The 26,651-nt window shown below is 59.3% G+C and overlaps 4 protein-coding genes and 1 long non-coding RNA gene across 12 annotated transcripts in view; 3 read left to right on the top strand and 2 right to left on the bottom strand.

The window, feature by feature from the left end:
- IMPDH2 (inosine monophosphate dehydrogenase 2) lies at nt 1–12,986 on the top strand. Of its 2 annotated transcripts, XM_041425840.1 has the most exons (15): nt 1–195; nt 285–333; nt 429–530; nt 725–799; nt 1,255–1,461; nt 5,041–5,128; nt 5,707–5,906; nt 6,958–7,048; nt 7,718–7,813; nt 9,148–9,219; nt 11,329–11,472; nt 11,655–11,799; nt 11,885–12,028; nt 12,391–12,474; nt 12,741–12,986. In XM_041425840.1, exons 1-15 carry the CDS (start codon nt 98–100, stop codon nt 12,760–12,762), a joined length of 1,617 nt encoding a protein of 538 aa, XP_041281774.1. In that variant the 5' UTR covers nt 1–97; the 3' UTR covers nt 12,763–12,986. The 2 variants fall into 2 exon arrangements, with proteins under 2 accessions (XP_041281774.1, XP_041281775.1); XM_041425841.1 differs by lacking the exon at nt 9,148–9,219.
- Nucleotides 12,987–14,181: 1,195 nt separating this feature from the next.
- Nucleotides 14,182–19,023, bottom strand: NDUFAF3 (NADH:ubiquinone oxidoreductase complex assembly factor 3). 5 transcript variants are annotated; one of them, XM_041425472.1, is made up of 5 exons: nt 18,921–19,023; nt 15,186–15,378; nt 15,042–15,108; nt 14,791–14,891; nt 14,182–14,664 (listed from the first exon to the last, which is right to left on the bottom strand). In XM_041425472.1, exons 2-5 carry the CDS (start codon nt 15,333–15,335, stop codon nt 14,572–14,574), a joined length of 411 nt encoding a protein of 136 aa, XP_041281406.1. In that variant the 5' UTR covers nt 15,336–15,378; nt 18,921–19,023; the 3' UTR covers nt 14,182–14,571. The 5 variants fall into 5 exon arrangements, with proteins under 5 accessions (XP_041281406.1, XP_041281407.1, XP_041281403.1 ...); XM_041425473.1 differs by lacking the exon at nt 18,921–19,023 and adding an exon at nt 17,037–17,059; XM_041425469.1 differs by lacking the exon at nt 18,921–19,023 and adding an exon at nt 15,725–16,405.
- Nucleotides 16,596–18,208, top strand: LOC121347121. Its single transcript, XR_005954175.1, has 2 exons — nt 16,596–16,790; nt 17,431–18,208. It is a non-coding gene; the product is annotated as an uncharacterized LOC121347121 (long non-coding RNA).
- Nucleotides 18,965–22,851, top strand: DALRD3 (DALR anticodon binding domain containing 3). Of its 3 annotated transcripts, XM_041425464.1 has the most exons (13): nt 18,991–19,248; nt 19,373–19,662; nt 19,746–20,017; nt 20,238–20,296; nt 20,394–20,516; nt 20,641–20,711; nt 20,812–20,870; nt 21,185–21,267; nt 21,361–21,484; nt 21,570–21,628; nt 21,735–21,848; nt 22,069–22,137; nt 22,275–22,851. In XM_041425464.1, exons 1-13 carry the CDS (start codon nt 19,072–19,074, stop codon nt 22,392–22,394), a joined length of 1,620 nt encoding a protein of 539 aa, XP_041281398.1. In that variant the 5' UTR covers nt 18,991–19,071; the 3' UTR covers nt 22,395–22,851. The 3 variants fall into 3 exon arrangements, with proteins under 3 accessions (XP_041281397.1, XP_041281398.1, XP_041281396.1); XM_041425463.1 differs by having other exon boundaries at nt 18,965–19,248; nt 19,373–20,017; XM_041425462.1 differs by having other exon boundaries at nt 19,018–20,017.
- Nucleotides 22,724–26,651, bottom strand: part of WDR6 (WD repeat domain 6) — a 6,678-nt gene continuing 2,750 nt past the window's right edge. Inside the window, exons 4-8 of the mRNA XM_041425898.1 lie at nt 25,083–26,584; nt 24,718–24,813; nt 24,416–24,532; nt 24,108–24,226; nt 22,724–24,026 (exon numbers count right to left, since the gene is read on the bottom strand). Of these exons, the coding sequence (XP_041281832.1) occupies nt 23,536–24,026; nt 24,108–24,226; nt 24,416–24,532; nt 24,718–24,813; nt 25,083–26,584 (2,325 nt within the window). The 3' untranslated portion in view covers nt 22,724–23,535. The remainder of the gene's footprint in view (nt 24,027–24,107; nt 24,227–24,415; nt 24,533–24,717; nt 24,814–25,082; nt 26,585–26,651) is intronic.

The following is a 26,651-nucleotide window of genomic DNA, read 5'->3' as shown; positions in this document are numbered from 1 at the left end:
CTGTCCCGGCCGTGGCGGGGCGGGCACAGCGGTCCCTCCCGGCGGCCGTCGGGGCGCGCGTGCGCTCGGTGTGGCGGGGCGGGCACGCGGCGGGGCCATGGCGGACTATCTGATCAGCGGCGGCACCGGCTACGTGCCCGACGACGGGCTGACGGCTCAGCAGCTCTTCAGCTGCGGCGATGGGCTCACCTACAAGTGAGTGCGGCCGGCACGGGGGTGGGACGGGGACCTGGGGCGCGGGGCCGCTGCGGTGGCTGACGCGTGTCCCCCTCGTTACCCCGCAGCGATTTCCTCATCCTCCCGGGGTACATCGACTTCACGGCGGACCAGGTGGTGAGTGGCCGGGGCGGGGGAGCGGGCCGGGGGCCGGGCCGGGGGTTGCGCCGGTGCCGCCGCTCACCCGCCGCCGCCGCCTGCCTCCCCGCCAGGACCTGACCTCGGCGCTGACCAAGAGAATCACGCTGAAGACCCCGCTGGTCTCCTCGCCCATGGACACGGTCACCGAGGCCAGCATGGCCATCGCCATGGCGGTGAGTGCGGCCCCGCGGGCTGGCGGGGCGGGAAGCGCTGCCTGAGGCACCCGCGTGGCTGCCCGGGGGTCCCCGCGGCGCCGCGGGGCGAGGCCGGGCCCGGAGCTCCATCGGTGCCGACCCCGCTGCTGCAGCCGGCTGGCGCAGCGCCGGGCAGTGTCTGCGGTGGCTCACGGCCGCCTTTGTGTCCCCAGCTGACCGGAGGAATTGGGTTCATCCACCACAACTGCACCCCGGAGTTCCAGGCCAACGAGGTGCGGAAGGTGAAGGTGAGTGTTGTAACGGCAGCCCCAAACCGTGCTGGCACGGGGTGCTCTGTGGAGGTGGGCAGCGGGTCTGGCCTCGCTGAGTGAGCTGTGTGAGGAGATTGCTGACGTGTGCCCGATCTTCGCGTTTCAGAGCTGTAGTGCTGCCAGGGTTTGCAGGCACAGCCCTCTTGGTGTGTGCCCAGCGCTGTCTGTGGTCAGCCTGGGACTTCAGTCCTCCTGGTGTGGGAATGTTCCCCATCATTTCAGAGAGGAGGTTAGCCTGGAGGCTCTTCAATTTTAACGTTATTTGAGTGAGCCTTGTTGCTGGTTTGAGAGTCGTCCTGTTGGTGAGCATGTGGCTAGGCTGGGTGATGGCAGACCCGTGTGAGTGGCTGCAGTACCTGCAGGCACGTGCCTTGCTCCTGTCTGGCCTGGCAGTGCCACTCAGCCTGGCTGCTGGATCTGCTTCCTTTCAGAAATACGAGCAAGGATTCATCACAGACCCCGTGGTGCTGAGCCCCAATGACCGAGTGCGAGATGTGTTTGAAGCAAAAGCTCGTCATGGATTTTGTGGGATTCCCATCACGGACAATGGGAAGATGGGGGGCAAGCTGGTTGGGATCATCTCCTCCAGAGATATTGATTTCCTGAAAGAGTCAGAGCATGACCTGCCCCTCGGTGAGGTGAGAAGTGCTCACACCTGATGGGTGTGAACACTATGTTAGGAAGCCATGTGGCTTGTGATAAGGATAAGGGTGAGAGTGTGGCTGTGAGGGTGTTCTGCCAGTGGGAGGGAGCAGCTCCAGCTTAGCTCTGCAGGTCTGTCTGTGAGTGGATTTCCAGGGGAGGGTGTCTTGTTCGTTTGCACTCTCTGAGCGACTCCTGCAGTGCAGACCGTGCAGTTTTATGTGAGTCATGGGGGTTATCTTTTGGTGCTGTGGAAATTCACCCCTACTTCACTAACTAATTGCTGGTGTTCATGGCTGCTGCTGTCGTCCCACACGCTGGCACTGGCCAGCTTTGTAGCAGCTGTGCTCTGCCAAACAAACCCTCCCAAGTGCTGAGCTTCCTTTTCTGGACTGCCTTTCCCTGTATACATCATCTGGATTACTTGCTCTTTCAAATAACCCCCTGAACTTGCAGTCTGGCCTTCATACTGCTTTGCTGTCGGGCTGCCCTCATGCAGGAGAACGTTCTGTGATTCCAGTTACACAAGCTGTGTAACTGGAGATCTGCGGTGCTGTCAGGTTACACCAGCAGTGCCTCTTGGCCATGCTTTCCTCTTGGATCACAAATATTTTTAGCTCTTGCTGACCAAACGTGGTGTCACATGCTGATCCCTGTTTGGTTTGAAATCGGCTATAAATGATACATGATAACATGATACAAGAGCCTTAAACTAGGAGTAGGTTATAAAAGTGCATATGGCCTTTGAAGTAATGCTGCCCATTCAGAGGAGCCAGAGAAGGATCTTTCCTCATACTTTCTTTGGGTCATTCAGCACTGCAGAGCAGGAAACTTTCTGCTGTCAGTGTGTGGTGCTTGTCCCTGTCACCAGGCAAGGCCAGGGGAACAAATGGTTTCCTCAGTCTTCTTTCCACCTGCAGTCCAGCAGTCCTTTTACTGAGCCATTCGTTGCCATCCACTTAAACACGTGGGTCTCCATGGGAAGTGCATGAATCCCACAGGCTGAGGAAGTGTCACCAGCCCTTGTTCTTGTAGGTTACTTTAACCTACCAGACATCTGCTGGAAACTTAACACAGCAGGAAAGAGGCAGTCCAGGAAGTTTTCGGAGTGTGTGGAGGACAGCTTTTTCTTGCAGCTGGTGGGTGAGCCCACCAGGGGAGGGACTGTGTTAGATCTGTGGCTTGCAAATAGAGATGGGCTGGTGGGAGATGTGGTGGTTGGAGGCTGCTCGGGGCATAGTGATCATGAAATTATAGAGTTCTTGATATTTGGTGAAATGAGGAGGAACATCAATAGGACTTTTACACTGGGCTTCCTTATTCAGAGAGTTCCTTGGGAAGCAGCCTTTAAAAACAAAGGAGTCCAGAAATCTTGAGGGCACAGGAAGAGACTGTCCCTGTGTGCCCAAAGATGAGTCGACAAGGCAAATGTCCAGCCTGGATGGACAGCGAGGTTTTGAAGGAACTTAGGAATAAAAAGAGGATGTATCTTTGGAAGGAGGGGCAGGTCTCTCAGGAAGTATTTAAGGGGGATGTTAGGGCATGTAGGAAAAACATCAGAGAGGCCAAAGCTCAGTTCAAACTTAATTTGGCAACTTTTGTAAAGGATAATAAAAAATATTTTTATAAATATATCAATTGCAAAAGGAGGGGTAGGACCAACAGATGGATGAGGGGGTTGAGTCTTTCATTGGTAAATTTGCAGATGAAACTAAGCTGGAAGCAGTGCCCATCTGCTGGAAGGTAAGAAGGCTCTGCAGGGAGACCTGGAATGGTTGGAGGGATGGGCAGAGTCCAATAGAATGAAGTTTAATCAATCCAAGTGCCCAGTCCTGCATTTTGGCTGCAATAACCCCCTGCAATGCTACAGGCTGGGGATGGTGTGGCTGGACATTGCCCAGGCACAAAGGGACCTGGGGGTGCTGGTGACTGCCAGCTGAACATGAGCCAGCAGTGTGCCCTGGTGGCCAAGAAGGCCAATGGCTCCTGGCCTGGATCAGGAATGGTGTGGCCAGCAGGAGCAGGGAGGGGTCATTCTCCCCCTGTACCTGGCACTGGTGAGGGCACACCTGGAGTGCTGTGTCCAGCTCTGGCCCCTCAGTTTGGGAAGGATGTTGGGACACTCAAGCACGTCCAGAGGAGGCAGCGAGGCTGGAGAGGGGCTGGGAACACAAACCCTGTGAGGAACCAACCACTGAGGGAGCTGGGATTGTTCAGCCTGGAGAAAAGGAGGCTCAGATGTGACCTTATCACTCTCTACAACTACCTGAAAGGTGGTTGCCGTCAGGTTGGGGTTGGTCACTTTCTCCAGGCAGCAGCTGACAGAACCAGAGGACACAGTCTTAAGGGAAATATAGGTTGGATATTAGAAAAAAATTTTACAGAAAGAGTGCTAAATCACTGGAATGGTTTGCCTGGAGAGGTGGTGGAGTCACCATCTCTGGATGTGTTTAAAAAAAGACTGGATGTGGCACTCAGTGCCATGGTTTAGTTGAGGTATTAGGGCATGGGTTGGACTCGATTATCTTGAAGGTCTCTTCTAACCTAGTGGTTCTTTGATTTGTCTGTGATGCCTCAGGCTTCTCTTGAGATTTGGGTTCTGTCACAGCATTTTTGGTAGATACAGGCATGGTCAGCCTCTTTCCAATGCAAAATGTCTGTTCTTATGATATAAATAACTAAAATGTTCCTCCTTTGTATGCAACTGATCTACCTTCCTGAAGGGTTAGAGAACATTCCTTTTTAGCTTTGCCCAGCCTTCTCAAATAACCTTTCATGGGAATTTGATGATCCCAGAATGCTGTGGTTGGAAAGGGACTTGGAGGTCTCTTGTCAAGCCACCTGCTCAAGGCATGTTGAGCTGGAGGAGGTTTTGTGGGGCTGTGTCTAAATCTCCAAGGATGGAGATTTCATTCTCTCTCTGAGCTGCTCTCCCAGTGAGAGACCACTGTTGTGATGAAAGCCACCATACCATTCCCCACTGTCCAGCACTGCCCTTTGCTTTCCGCTGTGTTTTGGTGCTTGTTTGTCAGAGTGAGCGTGGGTGAGCATATTTGGATTGGCACAACTCCTTTGCCCCACTGACCTTACCAGCAGCAGCACTGGGTTATTCTGGGCAGAGCCCTTCCAGGGCCTGCGCACGGGAGATGCTGCCTGAAAATGAGATTGAGGGCACCATTTCTGCCAGAACAGCATGAGACAGTGAAGGTGTCTCCAGCCCTTATTAGCATGTACTCCAATGGAAGGGAGCACTGTTAGGGTGGTATCCCAAATAAGGGTCATCTGAGAGTTGTCCCTTGTTTCCAGGTGCTTTCACTTGTCTTCCTGAGGCCTTCTGCCATCTCCTGTTTTCAGTGCACTAATGGGCTTGGGGCCTGATGCCACTGCCCACGTGGGGAGAGCACACTGGAGGCTGTTCCTGTGTGTTTCTGGAGGCGTGTTGCTGTGCTGTGGGCTCTTCGTGGAGCACTCCTGCACGGCCACTGCGGAGCGTTTCGTGTGGGCAGGGGGGGTTTGGTATTTTCAGATCAGTGTGAAGGAGTTCTTGTGACTTTTTATCTTCTCCCACCCACTAGATTATGACAAAGCGGGAGGATCTTGTTGTGGCCCCAGCTGGTGTAATGTTGAAAGAAGCAAATGAAATTCTGCAAAGGAGCAAAAAAGGTACCTGTGACTGTCTGTGGCAGGAGGGAGAGCTGTGGAAGCGCTGGGCTGGGACAGTAGCGGGTGAATGTGGGCACACAGTCCCTGTGTGGGTGAAACATGGGAGACACTGGTGAGCACAGTGCCCACAGCCCTCTGCTGGGGTACAAACTTCACATGCCTTCATCTCAAATGTGTTTGGACTTGAGGGGTTCTTGGCAGCCCAGTGTTCAGCTGTCCAGCCATATGTCTTTGATTTTCTGGCCTGGCCTTCGCATTTCAGTGCTCAGTTCATCCCTCTTAGGGTTTAGTAGTTTCACTTTGAATAGGGTGTTGTGTGTGTAATTATTAAAAGATGCACACATTTTCTATGGTTGATGTAAAAATACGGAGTCCTTCTCCAGTCCTACAAACTCCTTTCTCTGTTTGTCAACCCAGGGCCGCTGGCATCCATGGCCAAGCAAGATTTGGTAACACACCTGAGTCTCCATCTTGCAGCAGTTTTTTCCTGCCCGCTGCTCCCGGTCTGCCGCACTGCTCGGAGCTAATGTCTGTCTCCTGCAGAAATCTGCAGTAATGTTCCTTCTGTCTGTTTGCAGGCAAGCTGCCAATTGTTAATGAAGATGACGAGCTGGTGGCTATCATTGCCCGCACTGATCTCAAGAAGAACAGGGACTACCCTCTGGCTTCGAAGGACTCCAAGAAGCAGCTGCTCTGTGGCGCTGCTATCGGGACCCACGAGGATGACAAGTACCGGCTGGACCTGCTGGTGCAGGCGGGCGTGGACGCCGTCGTGCTGGTGAGCACCCACGGGGCACCCAGGCATTGTGTCGGCCTGGGACACTGGGGTTGAGTCCCCAGGCTGGATGAGCCTCGCTGCCTTTGTCACAGGCCTTTCTGTGTTAGAATGTGGCAGTTTGTTGACCTCTTACTCTTGTTCGGGTTAGAATCCTCAGACTGGAGGGATTCCTCTTCCCTGGAGACTTAGGTGATCTGAAGGAGTTTGTAGGGTGCATTGAAGCCCTGAAGGCTGCGAAGAGAAGCATTGTCAGTTAGTACAGAATCTTCTACAAATACCTCTTCCACTCTGCCACCAGCCTCTCTGGTGTTCCTGACTAGTTTTGAATATTCAGCTTATTAGTTCCCCTTCGTCCCTTTGGTGTTTGTTACTGTGTTACTCTCTCACTGATGTTCAGGAGTGATCAGTGAACCCAGAGCTGCTCTGCTGGTCTCCCTTTTTTGCCTGTAAACTCTCAGGCACAGTTGTCACTGCCTGTATTTGCACATGTTTTTCTTATTGATTGTGATACTGTGAGTGTGCTGTGCTCTGAGGGCACGGCTGTGCAGTGGGAAATGTTTAACAGACGTGATTTGACTGGGTCACACAGATTGGCAGGGACTGAGTGCTCAGTGCTCAACATCTGGTATTTGAGCTGCTCTGCTGCACAGCAGGGAGCTGCATCCCCCCACCAGCCCTGCTGGGTTTCACAAGGAACATTCTCCATTTCACCTGTAGTTTGAGACAGGGCTGACAGTGTCCTCCTGATAGAGCCAGATGGTTCTTATCCACAGCCAAATGTTCTGCTTGTTGCCTTCTGTAGAAGCTATAGGATTAAACCTGAAGGATTTTACTGAAGTCTTTACAATGTACTTCCCTTGTGCAGGGAAGTACATTCCTGTCTTGGCAGAAGCTTCTCCTGGGATTCTGTGCCCAATTTGGGGAGTCATTTTGCCCCATTACTCAGCTTAGCAGAGACCCCAGCAAGCAGAGTGAAGATCTGAAACTTTTCTGAAGCCGCATTTGTAATCTGCAGAAATTCTGGTTGAAACTGATTTTCTTTCTGTTGCAGGATTCCTCTCAGGGGAATTCCATATTCCAGATCAATATGATAAAATACATTAAGGAGAAATATCCCAACCTGCAAGTTATTGGAGGAAATGGTAGGCATGTGTTGAAAACTCTTCTTGTCTTTAAATGACATTTATTTCTTAGACATAGAGGGAGCTGCAGGGATGTGAATGAAACAGTCATCTTGGTAAATTTCTATGAGTTTAAAATGGTTTCCTCTGACTTGTGGAATGGAGCAAGACCACTGTAGCTTACTGCTGCAGATACTTAGAAACCTTTGTTCTGCAGCACAGGGTGTTACAGTCCTCCGTAGCACATGATGCATTAGCTATTTTACACACCAGTTTAAAAATTTGCTTAATAATGAATATTGCTTGATGTGGAAATCTAGTGGCAATTTTTCCCTGCTCTTGACAGCAGAGCTCAGTGGTTCTTGTCTTTACTTGATGCTGCTGTTACCCTGTACTCTGCCCTCCCTGCTTCGTGTGGCCCAGAGCCATGCCATGACCATGCCGTGACTTGTGCTGCCTCAGCCTTTGGGTCGAAGTGTGTTAGGTAGAATCGCCTAAAGGGGCAGTGTCACCTCACCCACTGTGGCAGCCGGAGCAGAAACTCACTGCTCCTCCCAGACAGGCCCGGCTCTGGCATAGGCTGTTGCCCTGGGTGGGGGATGTTGGCAGCCGTGGGGGAACCTTCAGGGCAGAGAAGTGTTGTTTGCAAATGTGCTTGTCTGTTTTCAAACCGATTTTTACTCCCCACAGTGGTGACTGCTGCTCAGGCCAAGAACCTCATTGACGCGGGGGTTGATGCCCTGAGGGTCGGGATGGGCAGTGGCTCCATCTGCATCACACAGGAAGGTGAGAGAGATCAGCCGCCTCCTAAATAGGCTGAAGACACGTGTTTAGTAGAAATTCCCTGCTGAAAAGTAGCATGGCTGGGATGGAATTCTCCAGTTTTGAGGGCAGTGTCCATCAGGAAGACGTCTTTCACCCCCTTTGTCCAGGACTTCCAACCTTTGGGGTGGCAGCAGCAGCAAAGGCATTTCCCAGGACTGACCGAGACTGAGTAGAGCTGGTGTGGCAGATGGTGGCTTTGCCTGAGGGGAGCTGTTGGCTCGGTGTGGAATGGGGCTGGCAGGCAGCTCTGCAGGGAGAGGGGCTTACTGGATCCCCAGTGCTGATGGGTGAAGTGCACTGGGCCGTCCGTGCTCCCTTTCCCTCTGGCAGCAGTGTGCGTGATGCTTGAGTATTGATCTGGGCTCGATGCCTGTCCAGGCCAAAATGGAATTTCTTGCTTTTGTCTCTGCAGTTAGACAGAGTTTGTGTGGGGCAGAGGCTGTGCCACCCTTAGCTAAAAGGCAAGAGGGGCATCCCCCAGGGCCTGAAGAAAATCTGTCTTGAGGACAGGCTCAGTCCTTGCGTGTTGACCTCTCAGGTGGGGTGCAGAGTGGTGGTGCAGCAAGGCGCTGCAGTCCATGAGCACAGCCCCTCACTGCTTTGGTCCTTGGTCTGTGCCACAGGAGGCAGCAGGTGAGCAGCTGCTTGGCTGTAGGAGCTGCATTAGCTCTGCCCTTTCCAGCATGGAGCCTGTGAGCAGCCCTGGACCTGTGCTGTGTTCCCGCTTTGCCTGCTGCAGGGGGTTCCCAGTCAGGGCAGTCTGTCTCAGGTCAGCTTTCTAAGGAGGGAGTAGTGTCCTTGGGCTGACACTTCCATAGCCAGAGCAGAGCCAGGACACACGTGTCCTACCCTGGCTCTGAGGCAAAGGCATGCTCTGATCTGCAGAGTGGTCAATGTCCCTGGGGTTCCTCCAGCTGCCCCAGGAACGGGGTTGGCTGCTGATTTTGGCAAAGGTGTAGAGCAGAGGCAGAGTGTGGCACTTCACAGGAGATGTAGTTGCAGAACTCTTGCCTCTTGCCTACAGCTCCCCAGGTGCTGTTAAGGGCAAGAACTCTGGCTTTTTGGGGTAGGACTCGCCTCTCTGGGTGGCTGCTGGGGTAGGGCGAGCATGCGCTGTGCACAGCCGGGCCTGGCTGCCTTGGATCTGGCCTCTGGCTTGGCTCAGGCTAGGAAGGGTCTGCAAAGTCAGCTCTGTCCCACACTGTATGCTCTGCCCAGTAGCAGGTCATTTCTGGGGTCCTTTGTTCTGCTGCTGTTCTTCTGTCTCTAAAATATGTGTGTTTGTTTTTGTTTAGCTGCTCCAAAGATCCCTCCAGACCTAAAGTCCCACAGCCCCAAATGCCCTTCTACTGTCACGGGCACCTATAGTAAGTCATTTGCCCTGTTCCCAACCCTAATTATGTGTCTTGAAGCAGGACCCTGATTTGGCTGCATATGGCCCTTCTGCTTGTTTGAGAATAATTTAGCTGTAGATGCACTTGGGGTTTTGTGGCTTTGGATACTGGTTTTGAATCTGAAATGAAATCTGAGAAGCCTTTCTGATTTTGTAAAGCAGAATCTGAACTGTCCAAGCTGAGGGAACTCAGGCCTGTCCTCTCTCCACTCCAAATTCCAGTTAGGAGCCTGACTGCACCTTTTGGATCCCTGGCCAGGCATGCTCCTGCTGATCCAGTACTGGGAGGTGATCCCTGAGCAGTTCTCGATCATGTTCAAAATGTAGCCCTAGTTCTGGGCAAGTTGTGCTCCCTTCCCATGGAGCTGGCTCCCCTGAGTTACAGAGGGACTTCACTGCACGTGGCCACCTTGGCTGCTGCGTTCCATCTTTTCCCCACCAAGTCCTGTGGAGAGAAGGGGCTTCTGCCTGCCCAGCACAGGGTGCAGTGTTCTCTGCTCTGATGCTCTGACCAGGCAGCCCCTGCAAGGCAAGCCTTAGGCTTTGTCCTTTCTCCTAGTTCTGACACACCTCAAAGGGAGAGGTTTACTCTTGCAGATCCTGGAAGGTTTTCTCTAGCAGATGATTTTGTAGGGCCACCCTTTGCCAATACCCTGAAAGGGACAAACCCTTACCCTGACCGTGTGATGTGTGTGTGTGCTCAGACCCTGCTTGGGAAGCCTGCGCTCCGGGGCCGTGGCACTGGGCACTGGGAGAGGCACGATGCTCCCAGGGGCCCTGAGCCAAGCTGTGCCTTAAAAGGGCTGGTCTCTGTGGTTGTGCTTGAGAGGTTTCTGCAGGCCCTGCACTGTCTATGGCACACTCCCATAGACCCTCAAAACCCTTCAGAAATGGGGGTTTCTCTCCACAGAGCTCTTCCACGGCAGCATTTTGCAGCTGCACTGTGGCCTTCAGCAGTGCAGAACTGCAAGACCATCTCTTTAAGGGCATTGATGATAAAGCTGGCAGCCTCTCCCTGGCTGGCTGAGCCTGAGCTGAATGCTGGGGTCTGATTAAATTTAGTTCTGTCACAATCTCAGCCTGGAGTCTGGCTGCCCTCCCTCAGCAGCTGCTGCTGAGTGCTGGGAGTAGAGAAACTGTAGCCTCCTTGCCCCAGCAGGCCTCTGCCAGGGACGTGCTGCCAGCACTGCCACTGTGCAGGCAATCCACACCTGGATTTCACACTCCAAAGTACTAATACTGTATGGCCTTAATCTTACCCAGTTTATGGGACTAACCATGACTGAAGAAAAGGCTTCCAGCTGATGGTGGGGAAGGGACGTCTCCCTGAGAGGAGCTTATCTGTGTTCTTGCATGCCTGTGGCTGACAAACATGTTACAAGACATGCCTTGTGCTGGTTTTCCTCACATAGCGGGAAGCTTCTTAACTGCTACTGACTGGGAAGAACAAGTAAATCCAAAGCTGATAACTCTCCTCTTGGGCAGCTAAACTTGGTGGAACCCTTGCTACGTTGCAGGGCAGGAACATAAATTATTACCAAACCATTCTGCCTCTTTCCTTTTCCACTGCTGCATGTGTGTTTGTGTGTATATGCAGGCCTGTATGTATAGATATATTTATATCTATAGCATGTACAGGCGTGTGAGCTCTCTCCCAGCCAGCTGCCTTTCCTTTCAAGAGGCACATGGTACAGATGCTGGGTACATGGACAAGGGGTCTGGCAGCTCCAGGAGAGAGCCAGCAGTGGGACATGGCTACATGCCAGGGATGCTTTTGGAGAGGGGCTTTTGGAGTTTGCTTTATTTCCTTCCCAAGCTCCCCACGTGTCTGCTGTGCACAAGGATCGAGCCACGAGTCTCGTCTGATCCCAGGCATCCAATCAAAGTCCTGTGGTCCCTCACAGCTTTTTGGAGCCAAGGGCTGTGAGGAGGTCTCAGCAGGCATCTCCCGGGCACCCGCTTCTCTTGGATTCAGCCTAGGGAAGGAGCACCCGGGGATTTGTGCGTTCTGAGTGCCGGAGCATGCGTGTGCTGGGAGGGGAGTGCCGCCGGCCGGGGCTGAGCGGCTGTGCTGTCCCCGCAGTGCTGGCGTGCGGCCGTCCCCAGGCCACGGCGGTGTACAAGGTGTCCGAGTACGCCAGGAGGTTCGGCGTCCCCGTCATCGCCGACGGAGGCATCCAGACGGTTGGGCACATCGCCAAGGCCCTGGCGCTTGGGGCCTCCACAGGTGAGCGCCGCTCTAGGGGATCTCCTAGGAAGCGTTTCCGTACGGCATCACGCTGGGCATGGGGACGTTTACCTGCTGGGGGCACGGGGGCTGCAGCCAGTGCTGTGCCCAGGACCCCTGAGGGATTTTGCAGCCGCTGCCGCTGCTGCTGATGTGCTGTTCCCGGTGATATCTTGTGCCAGTGATGATGGGCTCTCTCCTGGCTGCCACCACGGAGGCCCCAGGCGAGTACTTCTTCTCGGATGGCATCAGGCTGAAGAAATACCGCGGCATGGGCTCCCTAGATGCCATGGACAAGAACCTGGGCAGCCAGAATCGGTATTTCAGGTCAGAGATGGTGCTTTGGGGCAGCAGATCAAGCTTTTGGGGTTTCTCTGCTTCACAAATACCCTTGATTTGTGCTTTCGTGCAGTGAGACAGACAAAATTAAAGTGGCCCAGGGGGTCTCCGGTGCAGTGCAAGACAAGGGCTCTATCCATAAATTCATTCCATACCTAATTGCTGGGATCCAGCATTCCTGCCAGGATATCGGTGCCAAGAGCCTGACCCAAGTCCGGTGAGTGCTTCCCTATGCCTGTGCTCTGGTTAGGTCACGGTGCTGCTGTCTGGAGTCTTGTGCAGCTGTACTCAAGCTGTTGTGTGTTCTGGATAATTTGTAGCTCTCTTCCCTCATCTCCAGTGGGGAGTGCATGATGGATCTGCCAGCCCCAGGGATGCAGGTGTGGCATATTCAGCTGGCTGGGCTCAAAATGTTTGAATTACATTTCCCAGTCTGGTTCTTGGGAGCACAGCAAAGACCATTGTGGCCACAGCTGGAGGAACCAGTGACCCTCATCCCAGATGTTCCAGCTGATCATGTGCCAGAGCATTGTCCTCCTAGGCTCTGCCTGGCTTGTGACAGGTGTCCTTCCCCCTCAGAGCCATGATGTACTCGGGAGAGCTGAAATTTGAGAAGAGGACAACATCTGCCCAGGTTGAAGGAGGGGTGCACGGCCTCCACTCGTAAGTGCTTCTTGGCAGGATGCTTGTCACCCTGGGGGGTGTTGGGGGTGAGGAACAGCCACCCTGTACCTCAGCTGCCGTGCCTTTGGCTTGGTGTGCCATTCATTGGCTTGCCCTGGCACCACAGCCGCGCCAAGCCGCGTTCTGTCAGGGAGCTGAGGCTGTTCCCCTCCCTGGGCTGGCAGGATCCATTCTGTAGTGCACCTTTGTCCCTGCCCTGAGTGAGGTGGGTCAGTAAGGGGCTCCCTGGTGCTGCTCCCTCGCAGGTATGAGAAGCGCCTCTTCTGAAGGAGATCTGTCTGTCCCTGTGCCACCCAGCCCTGCGCTGCTCCGCGCGGGAGCTGCTCTTGCTGCAGAAGTGCCATTACTCTGGGCTGCCTGGAGCTCCTGCTGTCCCTTGGCTGCTTCCTGACCACCCACGGGGCCTGCCTTCCACCCAGGAGCTGTGATCCTGGGCTGGAGCCTTGCACGTGTTGGCCATGTTTTACAATAAAAAAATGAAAATATGTGCAGTTGGTGTCAGCTCGGAGCCCCTTTCCCTTCTTTACCTCCCTGGCTCCATCCTTGGCTCTGTCCCTTGTTTCCACACTGTCAGAGGCAGCTGATAACCCCAGATGGGAAGAAGGGACTCTGTGCATCTGAAGGGCAACAGGGAGAGGAGAGCCCTCAAACAGGGCTGAGTGGGTAACACAGTGTGGCTTCTTTAAAAACCCTTCCTGAGAGCAGAAAACAAGGGCTGGACTGCTGGGTAAGAAACAAAACGGTTTTACATTGCCATTTTCTCCTGCTGGGAGCTGCCCAACCCAGCTGTGGCAGCAGCCAGGATGCTGCAGGCCCCCGTTCCTGATCCAGCTGCTGTGTTCTTCCCCTAAACCTCTTGTAGTTGCCACACTTCCAGGCCCAGTGGCTGCACCCCCTTGGGCTGCTCACTGTGGATTACCTGCCCAGGCTCCAACAGAGCAGTTGTTTGCTGGAAGGTGGGCAGTGCACTGGGAGGGGCTCAAAGTTCTAAAGGAGCTGGTCTGCACTTCTGCAGGCCTGAGCAGTGCAACCTTCCCTGGCTTGGCAGGTTTACCCGTGCTTGCAGTGCCAGGAGCCAAAAAAGTATTTTACCCCTGTTTCAGTTATGTCCCACACATCACTCCTGCTGAAAAGTGTGTTTACCATCAGTGGTGTGGGGATGTCAAATTTGATTTATACACTAAAACCAGAGCCTGGACTACAGTGCCACGGTGTCGGTGTCACACACTCATTAAGACACTTGCTAAGCAAAGCCACCCTAACCTTGCAGCTGTGTCCCCTGCCTTTGCTTGCCAAGGTGGCAGAGTTCAGGGCATGAGGCTGCCATTAGATACATGTACTCTCTTCCCCAGGGGTGACATCCCCAACTATGAACCATCCTGGTCAGGACAGGGACCCTTTCCAAGTCCCCTGCTGGAGCTTGAGCCTTCAGTGAAAGGGGATGCAGCATCCTTGGACCAACACTGCCCAAGGGACATCTGTGCTGGGGTGGTACAAAGCTCCACCAAAGAGCCCAAGCCAGGCCAGCACCAGCTGGGACACACTAGCTGCTGCTGCTGGCTGTGCTTGGGAAGGTGCTGGCACATGGCATCCCACCACCACGCATGCTGCCCAGTGCCCAAGGTGAGCCACATGCCCCCTCCATTTGTTACAGCCTCAATGCGTTGTGCATTAACCACCACACAATTTCTGGTACTTCCCATTTACTTATATTTTCCTCGTGGAGCTCCAGATGTGCCTGGGGATGTACAGCTCACCCCACCAGCCCTCACCCTCCCTCAGATGAGGCTTCTTGCTGCCAAGTTGTGGGGCATGACCTTGGCAGGGCTGTGGGAGCAGTGCCGCCAGCAAAGCCTTGTGCTGTGCCCCACAGTCTCCAGCCCAGACTGGGCAGGGAGGCCAAGAAGCCAGGCACTGCAGGGAAGAGCTAAGCCCGTGTATTTCACAGCCTCCTGTGTGCAGAGGGCTGAGCTGACAGCTCCACAGTTCACGGTTTCTCAGTCGGGAGCAGTGACGCTCCGGGGCTTCAGACAGGCAGGGGAAGAACCGCCCAGGCCATGGGCATGGCAGCAGCGCCTACACCCCGTAGGTGCCCCGCGGGGGGATGAGCCCAGCAGCCACCACACGCCTTTCATTCATTAGGAAGTTGAAGGTTGCACATGCATTGGCCTGTGAATAGAAAAGGGAGTGAGTGAAGCTCCGGCCTTCAGACAGGAGACTTGGCCCTTCCCCACATGGCACATGACCCCCTCCCTCCCTCCCTCTCAGTGGGGTGCTGCCTGTGCTCGCCCTTACCGTGTCCTGCACCTCCACAGCAATCCCGCACTCCCGCATCTGCTTCATCGTGGTAGGGTGGAGCCGCTCCACTCTGTCCCCTGTGCCCAGCACCAGGATCTCTGCAAGCAGGGCAAGACAAGGCTGGGCACGGCAGCATCCGAGCGGCCTCGGCCAGAGCGGCCCTTCCTGCAGGCACCAATGGCTCCCGCACAGCCACCCCGACCGCAGCCCGAAGGGGGGGCCGCCCGCGGCCCTCCTGCCCCGCGTACCTATCTGGGGCTCCAGCAGCCGGAACAGCGACAGACTCTCGAGCGAGATGTCCCGGTGGGAGCCAACCTGCGGGGACACGGCGGGCGCTGAGGGGAGCGGCCCCCGGCGCGCGGTGGCGACCGGCAGCCCCGGCCGGCACTCACGTTCCACTGGAGGATGCTGCGGGGCAGGACGGCGCAGGGCCCCACCACCAGGTCTCCGCTGATGGTGAAGCCGCGGGTGCTGTAGCCCTCGATGAACATGATGTTGGGGGACTCCGGCTCCAGCATCATCACCCGCGTCCGCTGGTACATCTCATCATCCGCCGGAGTGAGCCGGTGGCTCCGGAACGGCGCTCTGCGGGGAGAGTGAGCAGCTGGGACACGGGGGACCCACGGACACCTCCCGGACACCCTACTGCATCCTACAGGCACCTCCCCCGGTCGCAGAGCAGCCGCGGTGCCGGTTGCCGGTGCCGGTACCTGCCCGCCGCCCGCCCCACCGCCGGCACGAGCCGCCGCAGCGCCGCCATGGCCGCGACACCGCCGGAACCGCCGGGCGGCCCCGCCCCCGCCGCTACCGCCCCCCGGCGGCCGGGGTCGGCACAGCGCCACCGGGGGAGCGGGATCGGAGCGGGGCTCCCGGGGAGCCCTCGGGTCCCCCCGCCCGGGGTCCTGAGGGACGGGAGGGCAGCGACACTCACACACCCGCTGCCTCCGGGCCCGGGCGCGCCCCGACCTGCAGAGCCCAGGTGGGCGCCGGAGCGAAACCGAAAGCGGCCGGTGGCGGGGCGGGAGCCGCACGGCGGGAGCGGGGTGCGGGGTGTCCCGCTGGAGCCTCCCCGGCCCCGCCGCCCCGGCCCCGCCGCCGGGAGGGGCTGCGGACCGGCCCGGGCTGCTGTGCCGAAGGCTGCGGGGCCGGAGGTGAGAGGGGAGCGGGCGGCTCCCCGGGCGGGAGGGAGCGGGCCCGGGTCTCGGCTGCGCTCCTGGCCCGGCCCCGCTGGTGCCGCAGGGCTGCCCCAGGCTGGTCACGGCGCCCCGGTTCCCCGAGTGCCCCACTGCGGGCGGCTGTTGCCAGTCGGGGCTGAACCCCCGGAGCCGCCGGCGGGACCTTCCCTGCACCCTCCCCTTCCTCCTGCCGCGCTCGGTGAGGCCGGTGACACTGCGGGCTCAGAGGTGCCCTGGGACAGGGACCCACGTCCCCGACCTGTGTCACCCCCCGGGGCCAGCCGTAGCCTGACATTGCGGGGGCCACCGGGAAGCTCCCTGGCAGTGGCGCCGGAGCATTTCCCGCCACCGTGCCGAGCCGGAGTCATCAGGAATTCCCACAGCCGGCAGCCTTGGCCAGCGCAGGGTCCTTGGGATCCCCGGGCAACACCGCGAGAGCTCCGCATGGGGCCGGTGGGGTTCCCCACGCGGTTTGAATTCCCCCGCGGCGTCGCCGAGGGCTCCTCGCCGGGGCGGGGGCTGGAGGCGCTGGCAGCGGCGGGGCCGTGCCGCCTCTAGGCGCAGGTGCCGGGGCAGGTGCCCTCCCTCGGGGACGGCTCGTGTTTCCGGGCCCCGTCGGGGCTGATGGGCTGGCACCAGTTGCTCCAGCCCCACCGGGGCTTTGTTCGGAGCCGTTTCCTTTTGGCTCGGCCGTGCCGCCCTCCCCTTGGCACCCGGCCCGCGGCGCGGGGGGAGCCGGCAGCACAGCCCGGTCTCTGCCGGCACCCCCGATCACAACGGCCCGGCAGCGGCTGCCACTCATCTCCGCCCCGCTCCCCGCCGGTAAGTCGCCCTCTCCCCTCTTGGCCCACCGTCTGCCCCACGCTCGGGGTGGCGTGGCTGTGGTGCCCGTGCCCATCCCTCCGCGGCGCCAGCGCGGGCAACGGAATCCCAAAAGCAGCTGTCCCCGCTGTGCCCAGCTGCCCTGGGGTTTCGTTACCCGCGCTCCCGCCACCGCCTCGCCCCACACGCCCCCCGCCCCTGCCCACCCCCCTGTGCTGGGCAAGAGCCGCGTGTCCCACTGCAACCCCTGCCGGGGCCGCTCTGGAAACGGGTGGTGTCAGAACGGGGGATCGCCGGTGCCCAGCCTCGTGGCTCAGCCCCTGCACCGGGCTGGGGGCTTTTCCATTTCTTGTGCTAAAAAACAGCTAACAGCTAAAAATAGCAGCTGGCTTCCTGGGAGAGTACGGGGAGCACGGCTGCTTGGCCGCAGGGTGGATGTGGTCCCCTGCACCACGGTGGCGCAGGCAATGTGATACTGCCAAACTTCCTGCCCATGCCGGCTCTCCTGGCCCTTGCAGCACCCCAGTGCCTGCAAGGGTGGGCAGGATCCAGCCCCTGGAGAGAGATGGCTTTGGAATGACACGATCACTCCCGCTGAGCCAGCAGCCAGAGAGCCATCGGGGATGTCGTGTCTTTCCAGAGCTCTTTCGGCGCCTCCGAGAGCCCTCCCCAGGCCACTGCGCTGCCAGGGCCCACGTGGGCGGCCTGCGGGACGCTCTGGGGATGTGGATGGATCCAGCCTGGACCCACCTTGAGTGGACACAAGGTCCAGCAAGTCCCCCTGGCCGGGCAGGGGTCCTGGGCAGCTCCTGCCCTGCGGACAGTCAGCAGTTGGTCTGGCGTGAGCAGCGATTCTCAGATCACCTCTTGGCTGTGGGTGGTGCAGGGAGCATCCACCATGGCACGGCTGGGGGACATGTTCTCACTCCTGCCCCGGGGCTGCAGATTCTCACTGGCTGTGGGCTGCAGCCCTGGGGCTCCAGAGCTGCCCGAGGAGCCCCAAAGCCAATTGTTGCATTCCTGGAAGAGCCCATGCAGCAGGATCTGCCCTCACCCTGCTCCCCCCCCTTTTTCCCCATGCACACAAGCCCTGGAGGAACCGGTTTGGGCCCTGCGGGCAGAGCTCCTTCCTTTCTCCCCACCCCCCCACCTGCCTTAACGGGAGGGCAGGAAGGGCACGGTAGAAAGGGAGGTCCCTAGCTCTGAGCTGTGGTGGGGTTTGGCGCTTCCTGCTCCCCGTCTTTCAGGCTTGGTGCCGTGGGGCTGGGGGTGTGCTGAGCCCTTGCCCTGTCCCCAGTTCAGCAGCCTGGCACACTTGTCAGGGAGCTGGCCAGCAGTGTGAGCTCTCTGTCAGGTCTGCGCTCCAACCATCGCTGTGGAGCAGCTCATCTCTGCAGATGTAATCAAGACCATGATGGCGTGATCTAATCGCTTCCATTTCCTTCTTCCTGGGGCCGATAAGCGGGACACTGCTCATGTGCTGGACAGGAGAGCAGCCCACTGGGGCAGGCCCAGAGAACATCGCAGGGTGTGCACCCACAGCTGCTCATCTCGGTGCCACGCAGAGGCCATGCTGCAGGCACACGGGTGCTGCTGGTGTTCCTCTGCCATCGTGTCACAGCCCAGCCAGGCCCTGGGGCTCATGGCGGACAGCTGGACTGGCCAGCCGGGGTCTGCCAGTGACACCATGCCCACAGCTCGGGTCTGCCTCACACACTCCAGCCCATCCCAAGCTCCCTTCCCAGCACAGTTCAGGCTGCTGGACCTGCTCCCAGGGCCCCTTGTTGTCCCCGACAGCCCAGGCACCGCTAGGCTGTGCTCTGGGCTGGGCCATGCCCATGGCTGCGCTGCACTCCCTGCCCCGGGCAGCCCGTTCCTGCCCAGGCCTCTCTGAGCCCGGCACGGCCTCTGGCTCCTGCTCCCACTCGGTTCCTAAGGGTTTTAGGTCTGGGCTCCCCAGTTTTGGAGAAGAGCGGGTACCTACACACCTCAGGGTGACACCATGGCCCCGCTGGGGTGAGGCTGAGCGGGACTGAGACCCTCTCGGGCCATTCGGGGTGCCTGCTCGCAGTCCTTTGGTCCTGACCTGACACACCCATCATGGCGGCGCCCGCTGCCCGCCACACCCACCATGGTGGCTCCGCGCCCGTCCCCCCAAGATGGCCGCCCTGCCCGGCGTTCGCGCCCGTGACCAAGATGGCCGCCCGGGAGCGACACACGCAACATGGCGGCGCCTGGGGGTGCGTGACGTCACTTCCGGTCGCGGTGGCGGAAGCGCGCGATGGACGAGGAGATGAGCGAGGGCCGGCCGGGGGTGGCGGCGACGCTGCGGGCGCTGAACGGGGCCCTGGGGCGGCCCGCCGCGGTCTGGATGAAGGAGAGCGGCGCCCGCAACCTGCGCCACCGGGATTTCCTGGCGCCGCGGGCCGCGCTGGGCGCCGCCTTTCCCGGCGGGCAGGTAGGCCGCGCTGCGGGGGCAGGGCTGGGTCGGGAGCGGGATTTGCGGGAGCTGTTTGATGGCGGCGGGGCTGGGGCTGCCTCTGCACGTGCAGCCCGGACCCCTCCTCGCCCTCCGCCCGCAGGTGCCCCCCGAGGCCGTGTCGGCGGTGCGGTCGCTGCGGGGCCCGGCGGTGCTGCCGCTGCGGGACTGCCGGCAGACGCCGGCGGGGCTGGCGGTGCAGGTGCACCGCCCCGAGGCCTTCCAGCGCCTGCTGCGGCCTCTGCCCGGCCCGGCGCTCCCCGCGGCGGCGGCGCGGGCGGGCTGCGTGGTGCTGCACTGCCCGGCCCTGCGCAGCCCCGGCGCCCTGCGGCCCCGCCACCTCCGCTCCGTCCTGCTGGCCGAGCACCTGGCCCAGCTGCTGCGCGCACAGGGGTGAGTGCCCGCGGCCCGTCCTGCTCCCGGCCCCGCGCCGCAGGGCCCGCCGCTCCCAGCGCCTGCCTCGCCCTCTCTCGCAGGGTCGACGTCCGCCCGGTGCCTGCCCTCAGCGAGGAGAGCAGCTGGGACGTGCTGCGGCAGCTCCGCGTCTGCTGGCCCTGCGGCTCCGCTGGCTCGTCCCTCGCTGAGGCCATCTCGGCCCTGAAGGCAGCGCTGGGCCGGTGCCCCTGTGCCTCAGCCTGTGAGCAGGGGCCAGGCACAGCCCAGGGTGGCATCTGTAAGGTGCACCTGAAGAGCTTCGTGGAGCAGCAGGGCTTGTTGGGCTACGACCCCAATCTAGATGTGCTTCTCGGTGAGCCTCACGTGTACAGCAGCTCCGGTGTGGCGGTGGGGGTGGAATGGGTGCACGTAGGCCTGTTTCCTTCAGCTGTTTTTAACAGAAATAAGGTGGGGTGATGGACACGAATGGCTTGCCCCTCTTGCTCCCCTTCAGTCTGGTTTGAGCCTGGGGCAGACTCTATGGTGGGGGGTGGAGAACCCCATGTCCTGTTGTGTGTCCCTCCTTCTTTCAGTGACAGAGAGGACACTGCAGTGCTTGGCTGAGCTGCAGGAAGCTGTTCTGCAGTGCCCAGTGAGTGACCCTACAGCACTGCCCGCCTCTCTCTTCCCAAGTGTCCTTTCCTTCTGCCAGGCTATAGGATTGAGCTCCCTGTTGTGCTCTGCTGCAGGCCAAAGGCCAGAGCAGTTGCTGCAGCATCGTGCATGTGGTGAACTGTGAGGAGGAATTCCAGCAGCAGCAGCTGGATGTGCTCTGGAGGATTTTGGATCCGGGAGCCCACACAGCTTTGCAAGTGAGCAGGAGCAACCTCTGGCCCTTCTCAGTGTGGCCCCCAGCATCCATCCTTGGCTCATGACTAGGTTTAGAACAGGGCTGGATTTCACTCAGTTCCCAGCCTCAGCCTCTCTGTCTTCCAGAAACATCTTGTCTGTGGGCCAGTGAAGGTGACCAACCCCTCATCACCCATTGGGGCAGACCAGTACTTCCAGTAAGTTGGTGTGCAAGGCACCTGCTGCTTTCTCTGCTGCTGAGGCTCCCTGTGGGCCAGCTCTGCCCACAGCAGCTGGCTCTGTCTGTGTTTCTCCCAGGCTCCGAAAGCACCAGATGTACAAAGCCTCCGTGATAAAGTATGGGGAGCTTGCACAAGGTGAGAGCTGGGGCTCCATGCATGCTCCATCCCATCTTCATTGCTCCCATGAGTCCACAGCCAGGGGGGCTGCACCTGCAGGGTGCTCCTTCTCCCCTCCAGGATTGAGCCAGGTGTCGCCCTTGCTTTGGGAAGACATCTAAACATCCAGGGCACTGGCACAGAGCAACTCCTTCCGATGGGAGCCAGGGCTGGTGGTGTGCTGGTCCTCAGCTACTGCCTGGTCCTGGCAGGGGTGTCCTGCCTGGGTGCTGGGGGTATCAGTACATGGGAAAGGAGCAAGCTGTGCCTGATGGCACCTGTCTTCTGCACAGATGAGGCCTGGACAGAGGTGATTGATACCCTGACAGTGGCTGCCATCAGGTTTGAGATGCTGAGCACTGCTCACCGGAGTCAGGTAGGACAGCAGCTTGCATGGAGCCAGGACTGGAAGGTTGTGGGAAGAGTGGAGTGCTGAGCAGCCTGGACTGTGACTTCTCCCTGCCCTCAGATCACCCTGGACCTGGAGAACAGCAGCATCTCCACAAAGGGAACGAAGAGTGGTGCCTTTGTGATGTACAACTGTGCCCGACTGGCCACGCTCTTCAGCACCTTCCAGCAGGCTGTGGAGCGGGGTGAGCACCAGCCCCACCACCCTCTGACAGCCTCTTCTGGAGCCACAGGGGCTTCTTTGGGCACAACAGTCTCCCTGCTTTCCAGGCACATACCCACCTCTGCCACCAGTGTCTGAACTGAACTTCTCCTGCCTCCGAGAAGAGGTGAGTGCTGAGACGAGGAATGGGGGGATCTCTGCACCCTCGGCTCTGGTGATGGATGCTACTGGCCCAGGAGGATCTGACATTTAGACATGTAATCCCTTCACAGGGTGAATGGCTCCTGCTCTTCAACTATCTCCTGCCCTTCCCTGAAGTCCTGCAGCAGGCAGCACAGCTGCCCGCACCCTCCAAGGGGATCCGGATCACTGCCAACACAGAGACAGTAAGTGCCAGGTGCTGTAGCATCCATGGATGCTGCTCCAGCAGTCCCAGCCCAGGGCAAAGTTCCATGCCAGCAGATGCTGCCCATCAGTGAGCAACATAGGGACATGCTGAGAGAATGGATGGCAGTGCCCCTGGGGCAGTCCTGCTGTGCTTGGGGTAGGTGAGGGCCCAAGACCAGCCAGAATTCACTGTGCCATGAGACTGTCTCTGCCTTGTAGGTGTGCAAGTTCCTGATCCAGCTCAGCATGGATTTCAGCTCCTACTACAACCGAGTGCACATCCTTGGGGTGAGTTAGGTGTCCCTGCCTGCAGCCTTGTGGCCCTGCAGTCCTTTTGGGCTGCACTGCTCTTGGGGGGCAGCCATGTGGGGAATGGTGCCAGGAGTGTGATGGCCCCCTGTCCCAAGCTGCCTCTCTCTTTGCAGGAGCCATTCCCTCATCTCTTTGACCAGATGTTTGCTCGCCTCCAGCTGCTGGGAGCAGTGAGGGATGTGTTTCACAGTGCCCTGGCAACCCTGCACCTCCCTCCTCTGAGCCAGATCTGAGCCACCCCTGAAGAGCTGCACCATGGTGTGGCAGTCACTCGCACCCCACACGTTGTGGGGGGAGAACAGGGCACAGTCTCCTGGCAGGGCAAGGGGCTGCTCCAGGCAGGCAAGGCACAGTTCAGCCCCGTGGAGGCGCTTCCCTGCCCATGGTGTTTAGGGATTGGTCTGTGCTCTCTGCAGCTGTGTCCAGTGTGCGACATGGATGCCCCTCCACATCCACACCAGTAGAAGGGAAAAGAGTTCCTGTGGCACCCCAGAAGCTGGGCTGGGAGTACTTGGGAGGTGGCAGCAGGGACCAGTCACCACAAAGACAGACAAATGCCAACTTCACCTCCCTCAAAACTTTATTGAAAGGTGCTCTGTGCTGGCAGGGAGCTCCTGAGGCTCCTGGCTCCTGTTGGGCTCTGAGCCAGGCCCCAGTAGTTGGGCCCAATACACTCGTTGCTGGACAACCCCTCTATGTGTCTGACCTCAGGGTTGTTTGTCCTTCCTTCCTTTCTTTGGTCCGACTGTCCTGGGTCCTGCTGCTGTGCAGGAAAAACCCACTTGGCCTGAGGGGGGTGCTATTTGTGGACAGCGCAGCCACAAGGGTGCTGCTGTGGAGGATCAGTGTCCCTGTGCATTTCAGCACTATCCTCAGCTCTGCAGGGCCAGGACTGTCACGCGGGGCTCTGTCCGTGGACACACAAGGCTGCAGCCCACCATGTGTCACACCAGTCCCTGACCCTTCCTGGCGTCCTGCTGCTCCTCAAGCTCCCTGGGCTGGGCCATGTCCTCAGTACCTCCTAAGCAAGGTTCCTCTCTGAGATCAAGACTGGAAAGCTGACATGGGTCCTTCACACCTTGCAGAGGAAGAGCTGCTCTTGGGCAGTGGGGACTAACAGCCCCACTTCCTTACTGCATGGGGAAGCCCTAGGCTCGTCCAGGAGAGATCACATCTGCCTTCTTCCCAGAGACCATTGGCCTCGAGCACCACAACCACGGCATGTGCCTAAAGGAGCCAAGTATGCCTGGCCCCTCAGGACAAGACACATGAGTGTGCAGGCTGAAGGCAGGGACCACAGTGATGGGCAGAGCCCAAGTGCAGGGTGCCCTCTGAATGCACGCAGGGACCTGGATGTGTCACACACCTGCCCCATTACTGAGGAGCCTCTTGTGGAGGAGGTTTGGAGGAGGCTGTGCCACACAGCATCTCCAGGCCCTGCCCACAGAGCACGCAGTAGTACCGCAGCTCGCCCCCAGCCTCCAACACCTCCCAGCAGTCCAGCTCGGCTAGGTCAGGCACGTGGAAGAAGGTGGTGCTGAGGGGCACCAGCTCTCCTGGGCACAGCTTCCACAGCGTCAGGCGCTGGTCCACTGAGGCAGAGAGCAGCAGGTCTGGCCGCAGCACCCGGATCCCCGTCACATGGGCAGCATGGGCACAGGGCCTGGACACCCGCTCCAGGAGCTGCAGGCAGGTCCCTGCCGTGGCCTCACCCCTGCCCAGGGCTACCTCCAGCAGGCAGACATGGATGGAGCCATCATCACTGCCACTGGCCACCAGGTACCGTCCCTCGGGTGTCCCGCGGATGTGCAGGCTGTTCACTCCGCAGCTGTGGGCCATGATGGTGACCAGGGGGGCGTCCAGGGCTGGGTAAACAGGCTGGGTCAGGAGAGCAACGCTCACCTTGGTCAGAGGGAGCACAAGAGCTGCTGGGCAGCAGCACTCACCCAGGGGCTGCATCTCTTCCTCTGCTTGGTGCAGGGCATCTGCTGCATCCATGATGGGGCCAGTGATGTCCCAGAAGGCAATGCTGCCATCAGTGGCTGCGCTGCACAGGAGGTGCCTCCTAGAATGGGGGGTGTACAGGGAGTTTCTGGCTGCAGCCCTGGGGGTCCCCACTGAGATTCATGGAAGTGGCAGAACACCCCCCAGGGCTTAACTTCTCCCTTCCCTCTGCCTGCTGAGCTGCCATCCCTGCAAGGACAGACATTTCTCCCCAGAGCCCATCGATTGCAGCCCAGCATTCGGGGCTCACCTCTCCCCTCCTGCCCACGTGTGCAGGAACGCTTCCACCTTCAGCACACAGCGCTGGTGGTGAAATGACTCTGCCACCAGCACCAACTTCCGTGCAGCCTCCAGCAGCCCAAAGATCCTGTAATGGAGCAGAGGGCAGCTGGCTGTGGGAGAGTAGGAGCTTCTGGCTCCACTGCCCCATTTCCCACCATGCGCTGTCTCGTGGCCAGCTCAGAGCAGGCCACATCCCATGGCAGCAGCCTCCTGTTCTGAGCCTGCTCTGCTGCTATCACCAGCTTTGTTCTCCCCATGATGGCTCCTCACCGGACTGATCCATCACTGCAGGCAGCAGCCAGGAATTTCCAGGGTGTTGGCAGCTGCTTGGTGCTCGTCCCAGGCACAACTGACAGGGACATGTACCTGCAGCAAAGACACAACATTCACCAACACCTCTGTGGCCCCATGGAGGTGAGTGGCCCAGGAGAGCAGCCCTGAGCCCTTCCCTAACACCAAAAGCCTCTTGAGGCCCACAGGGCACTGTACACCAGGAATCACACGTGAAGCCACGCTGGCCTCAGCTGAACCTGCAGCTGCACAGAGCAGGTATTCCAGTGGAGGCCCCTGCAGTTCCCACCAGCCTCCCACACTGATCACTACTAATCCTGCCTTGGGCAGTTTCCGATCATCACCTTGTCTCTGGGTCCATCTTGACAAGCTTGTGCCTGTTCTTCTTCTTCTCCCAGTGCTTGTCCAGCCGGTGGGAGGCCACGTGGATGACCTGGCAGGCCACAGCACTCTGAGCCGCCGTGTCCCCAGTGCACAGCAGCCGGTAGCACTCAATCTGTGCGCGGCCGCCTGCAGAGAAGAGCAGGGCAGACAAGCCCTCATCACCAAAGCCCTCATCTCCAGGTCCCATGGCGAATGCCAACGTCCTCACACTGGAAATGTGGTCACTGAGGCGGGCAAGGGGCACAGCTGCCCGAGAGCTCTCACTGAGCACCAGGACACAGGCTGTGGTGTCCTCACTGCCGGTGACAAACACATTAACGGTGGCGTGGCCGGGCACCTCCAGGGCCCCCAGGCGCCGCACGCAGGTGATCTCCCGGCCGTGCAGGGATGCCAGCAGCACTTGCTGCTCGCAGGGCTCGGCCTCATGGTGGTACAGCATCACATCCCCAGACTTGATGAAGGCAAACACCTCGGCCAAAGGGCTGCTGCAGTAGCTCCAGGAGCGGTGCCCGCCCCCACAGGGGATGCAGTGGATGTTCGCGCCGGTCCTGCTGCTCCACACCACGAAGTTGTCAGCGTGAAAGCCCAGCACAAGCAGGTCCCCATCCGATGTGAAGCGCAGCTCCTCAATCCATTGCAGCCCTTTGCAGGGCCTGTGCTTCTGCAGGACCTCCAGCTGCTGGTCCCGCAGGCGGAGCTGGCGGTAGACACCATCCCGGCCAGTGCTGTAAATATACCCACTGTGGGTGGTCACCGAGGTAACTCCTGTCTTCCCATGGAGTCCAAAGAGCACTGACAGTGGGGACTCAAGAGGAAGAGCCCCTTTGTGCAACAAGCAAGAGGGTTCCAGCTCATTGCTGGAGTCCTCAACAACGGGGTCAGTGCTGCCATTGACAATGCTGGTGCCTTCTGCAGCCCACCCCGAGGAGCCGCTGCAAGGGAAGAGGAGGAGGGAGCCCCGGCGGTCCCCACAGACCAGGAGCCTTTCCTGGGGCAAGAAGGTGGCACAGGTGTGCCAGCGCTGCTTGCAGGGGGGCAACAGGTACCGACCCATGAGCTGCACCCAGGGTGCCTGCCCGGGGCGGTGGGTGACGTCCAGCCAGAGCATCTCCCCTTCGGGACCGGAGGCCAGAAGAGCAGCAGCGGTGTCGGGGGGCAGCCCAGGACGGGGGGCCCAGCTCAGCCCGTGCACGGCCCCCTCGAACAGCGTGAGCTTGGCGGCGGCCCCGGGGCGGCTCAAGGCGAACAGGAGGAGGCGCCCGTCGCCGCCGGCCACGGCGCAGAGCGTCTCGTCCCATCCGTGCAGCGGGGCGGCCGCCAGCATGGCGCGGGGCCCGCTGGCAGCGGGCTGCAGCACCGGCGTCCAGCGCCCCTGAGCCACCTCGAACGCCGCCAGCCCGCCCGCCTCGTCCAGCACCAGGACCCGCCGCGGCCCCACCAGCAGCACGGCCCGCGGCCGCTCCTGGGCCCCCAACGCCGCAACCGCGGGGACCGCCTCCGCGGCCTCCCGCCGGGGCTGCCAGAGCCTG

Source organism: Onychostruthus taczanowskii, unplaced genomic scaffold, assembly GCF_017590055.1.
Source record: "Onychostruthus taczanowskii isolate IOZ18803 unplaced genomic scaffold, ASM1759005v1 scaffold9, whole genome shotgun sequence".
NCBI classification, from domain to species: Eukaryota; Metazoa; Chordata; class Aves; order Passeriformes; family Passeridae; genus Onychostruthus; species Onychostruthus taczanowskii.
Note: the sequence above shows the minus strand (reverse complement) of the source record. Positions and strands in the feature narration are given on the sequence as shown.

Coding starts and splice junctions, on each gene's coding strand:
- DALRD3 (XM_041425462.1), top strand. CDS start 19,072: ATGGACGAGGAGATGAGCGAGGGCCGGCCGGGGGTGGCGGCGACGCTG. Junction 20,018..20,237: donor CAATCTAGATGTGCTTCTCG/GTGAGCCTCACG, acceptor TCCTTCTTTCAG/TGACAGAGAGGACACTGCAG. Junction 20,871..21,184: donor GTATGGGGAGCTTGCACAAG/GTGAGAGCTGGG, acceptor TCTTCTGCACAG/ATGAGGCCTGGACAGAGGTG.
- NDUFAF3 (XM_041425469.1), bottom strand. CDS start 16,263: ATGTCAGGCTACGGCTGGCCCCGGGGGGTGACACAGGTCGGGGACGTG. Junction 15,109..15,185: donor GCAGCATCCTCCAGTGGAAC/GTGAGTGCCGGC, acceptor GTGTCCCCGCAG/GTTGGCTCCCACCGGGACAT. Junction 14,665..14,790: donor CTGTGGAGGTGCAGGACACG/GTAAGGGCGAGC, acceptor TTCTATTCACAG/GCCAATGCATGTGCAACCTT.
- IMPDH2 (XM_041425840.1), top strand. CDS start 98: ATGGCGGACTATCTGATCAGCGGCGGCACCGGCTACGTGCCCGACGAC. Junction 5,129..5,706: donor TCTGCAAAGGAGCAAAAAAG/GTACCTGTGACT, acceptor GTCTGTTTGCAG/GCAAGCTGCCAATTGTTAAT. Junction 7,049..7,717: donor GCAAGTTATTGGAGGAAATG/GTAGGCATGTGT, acceptor TACTCCCCACAG/TGGTGACTGCTGCTCAGGCC.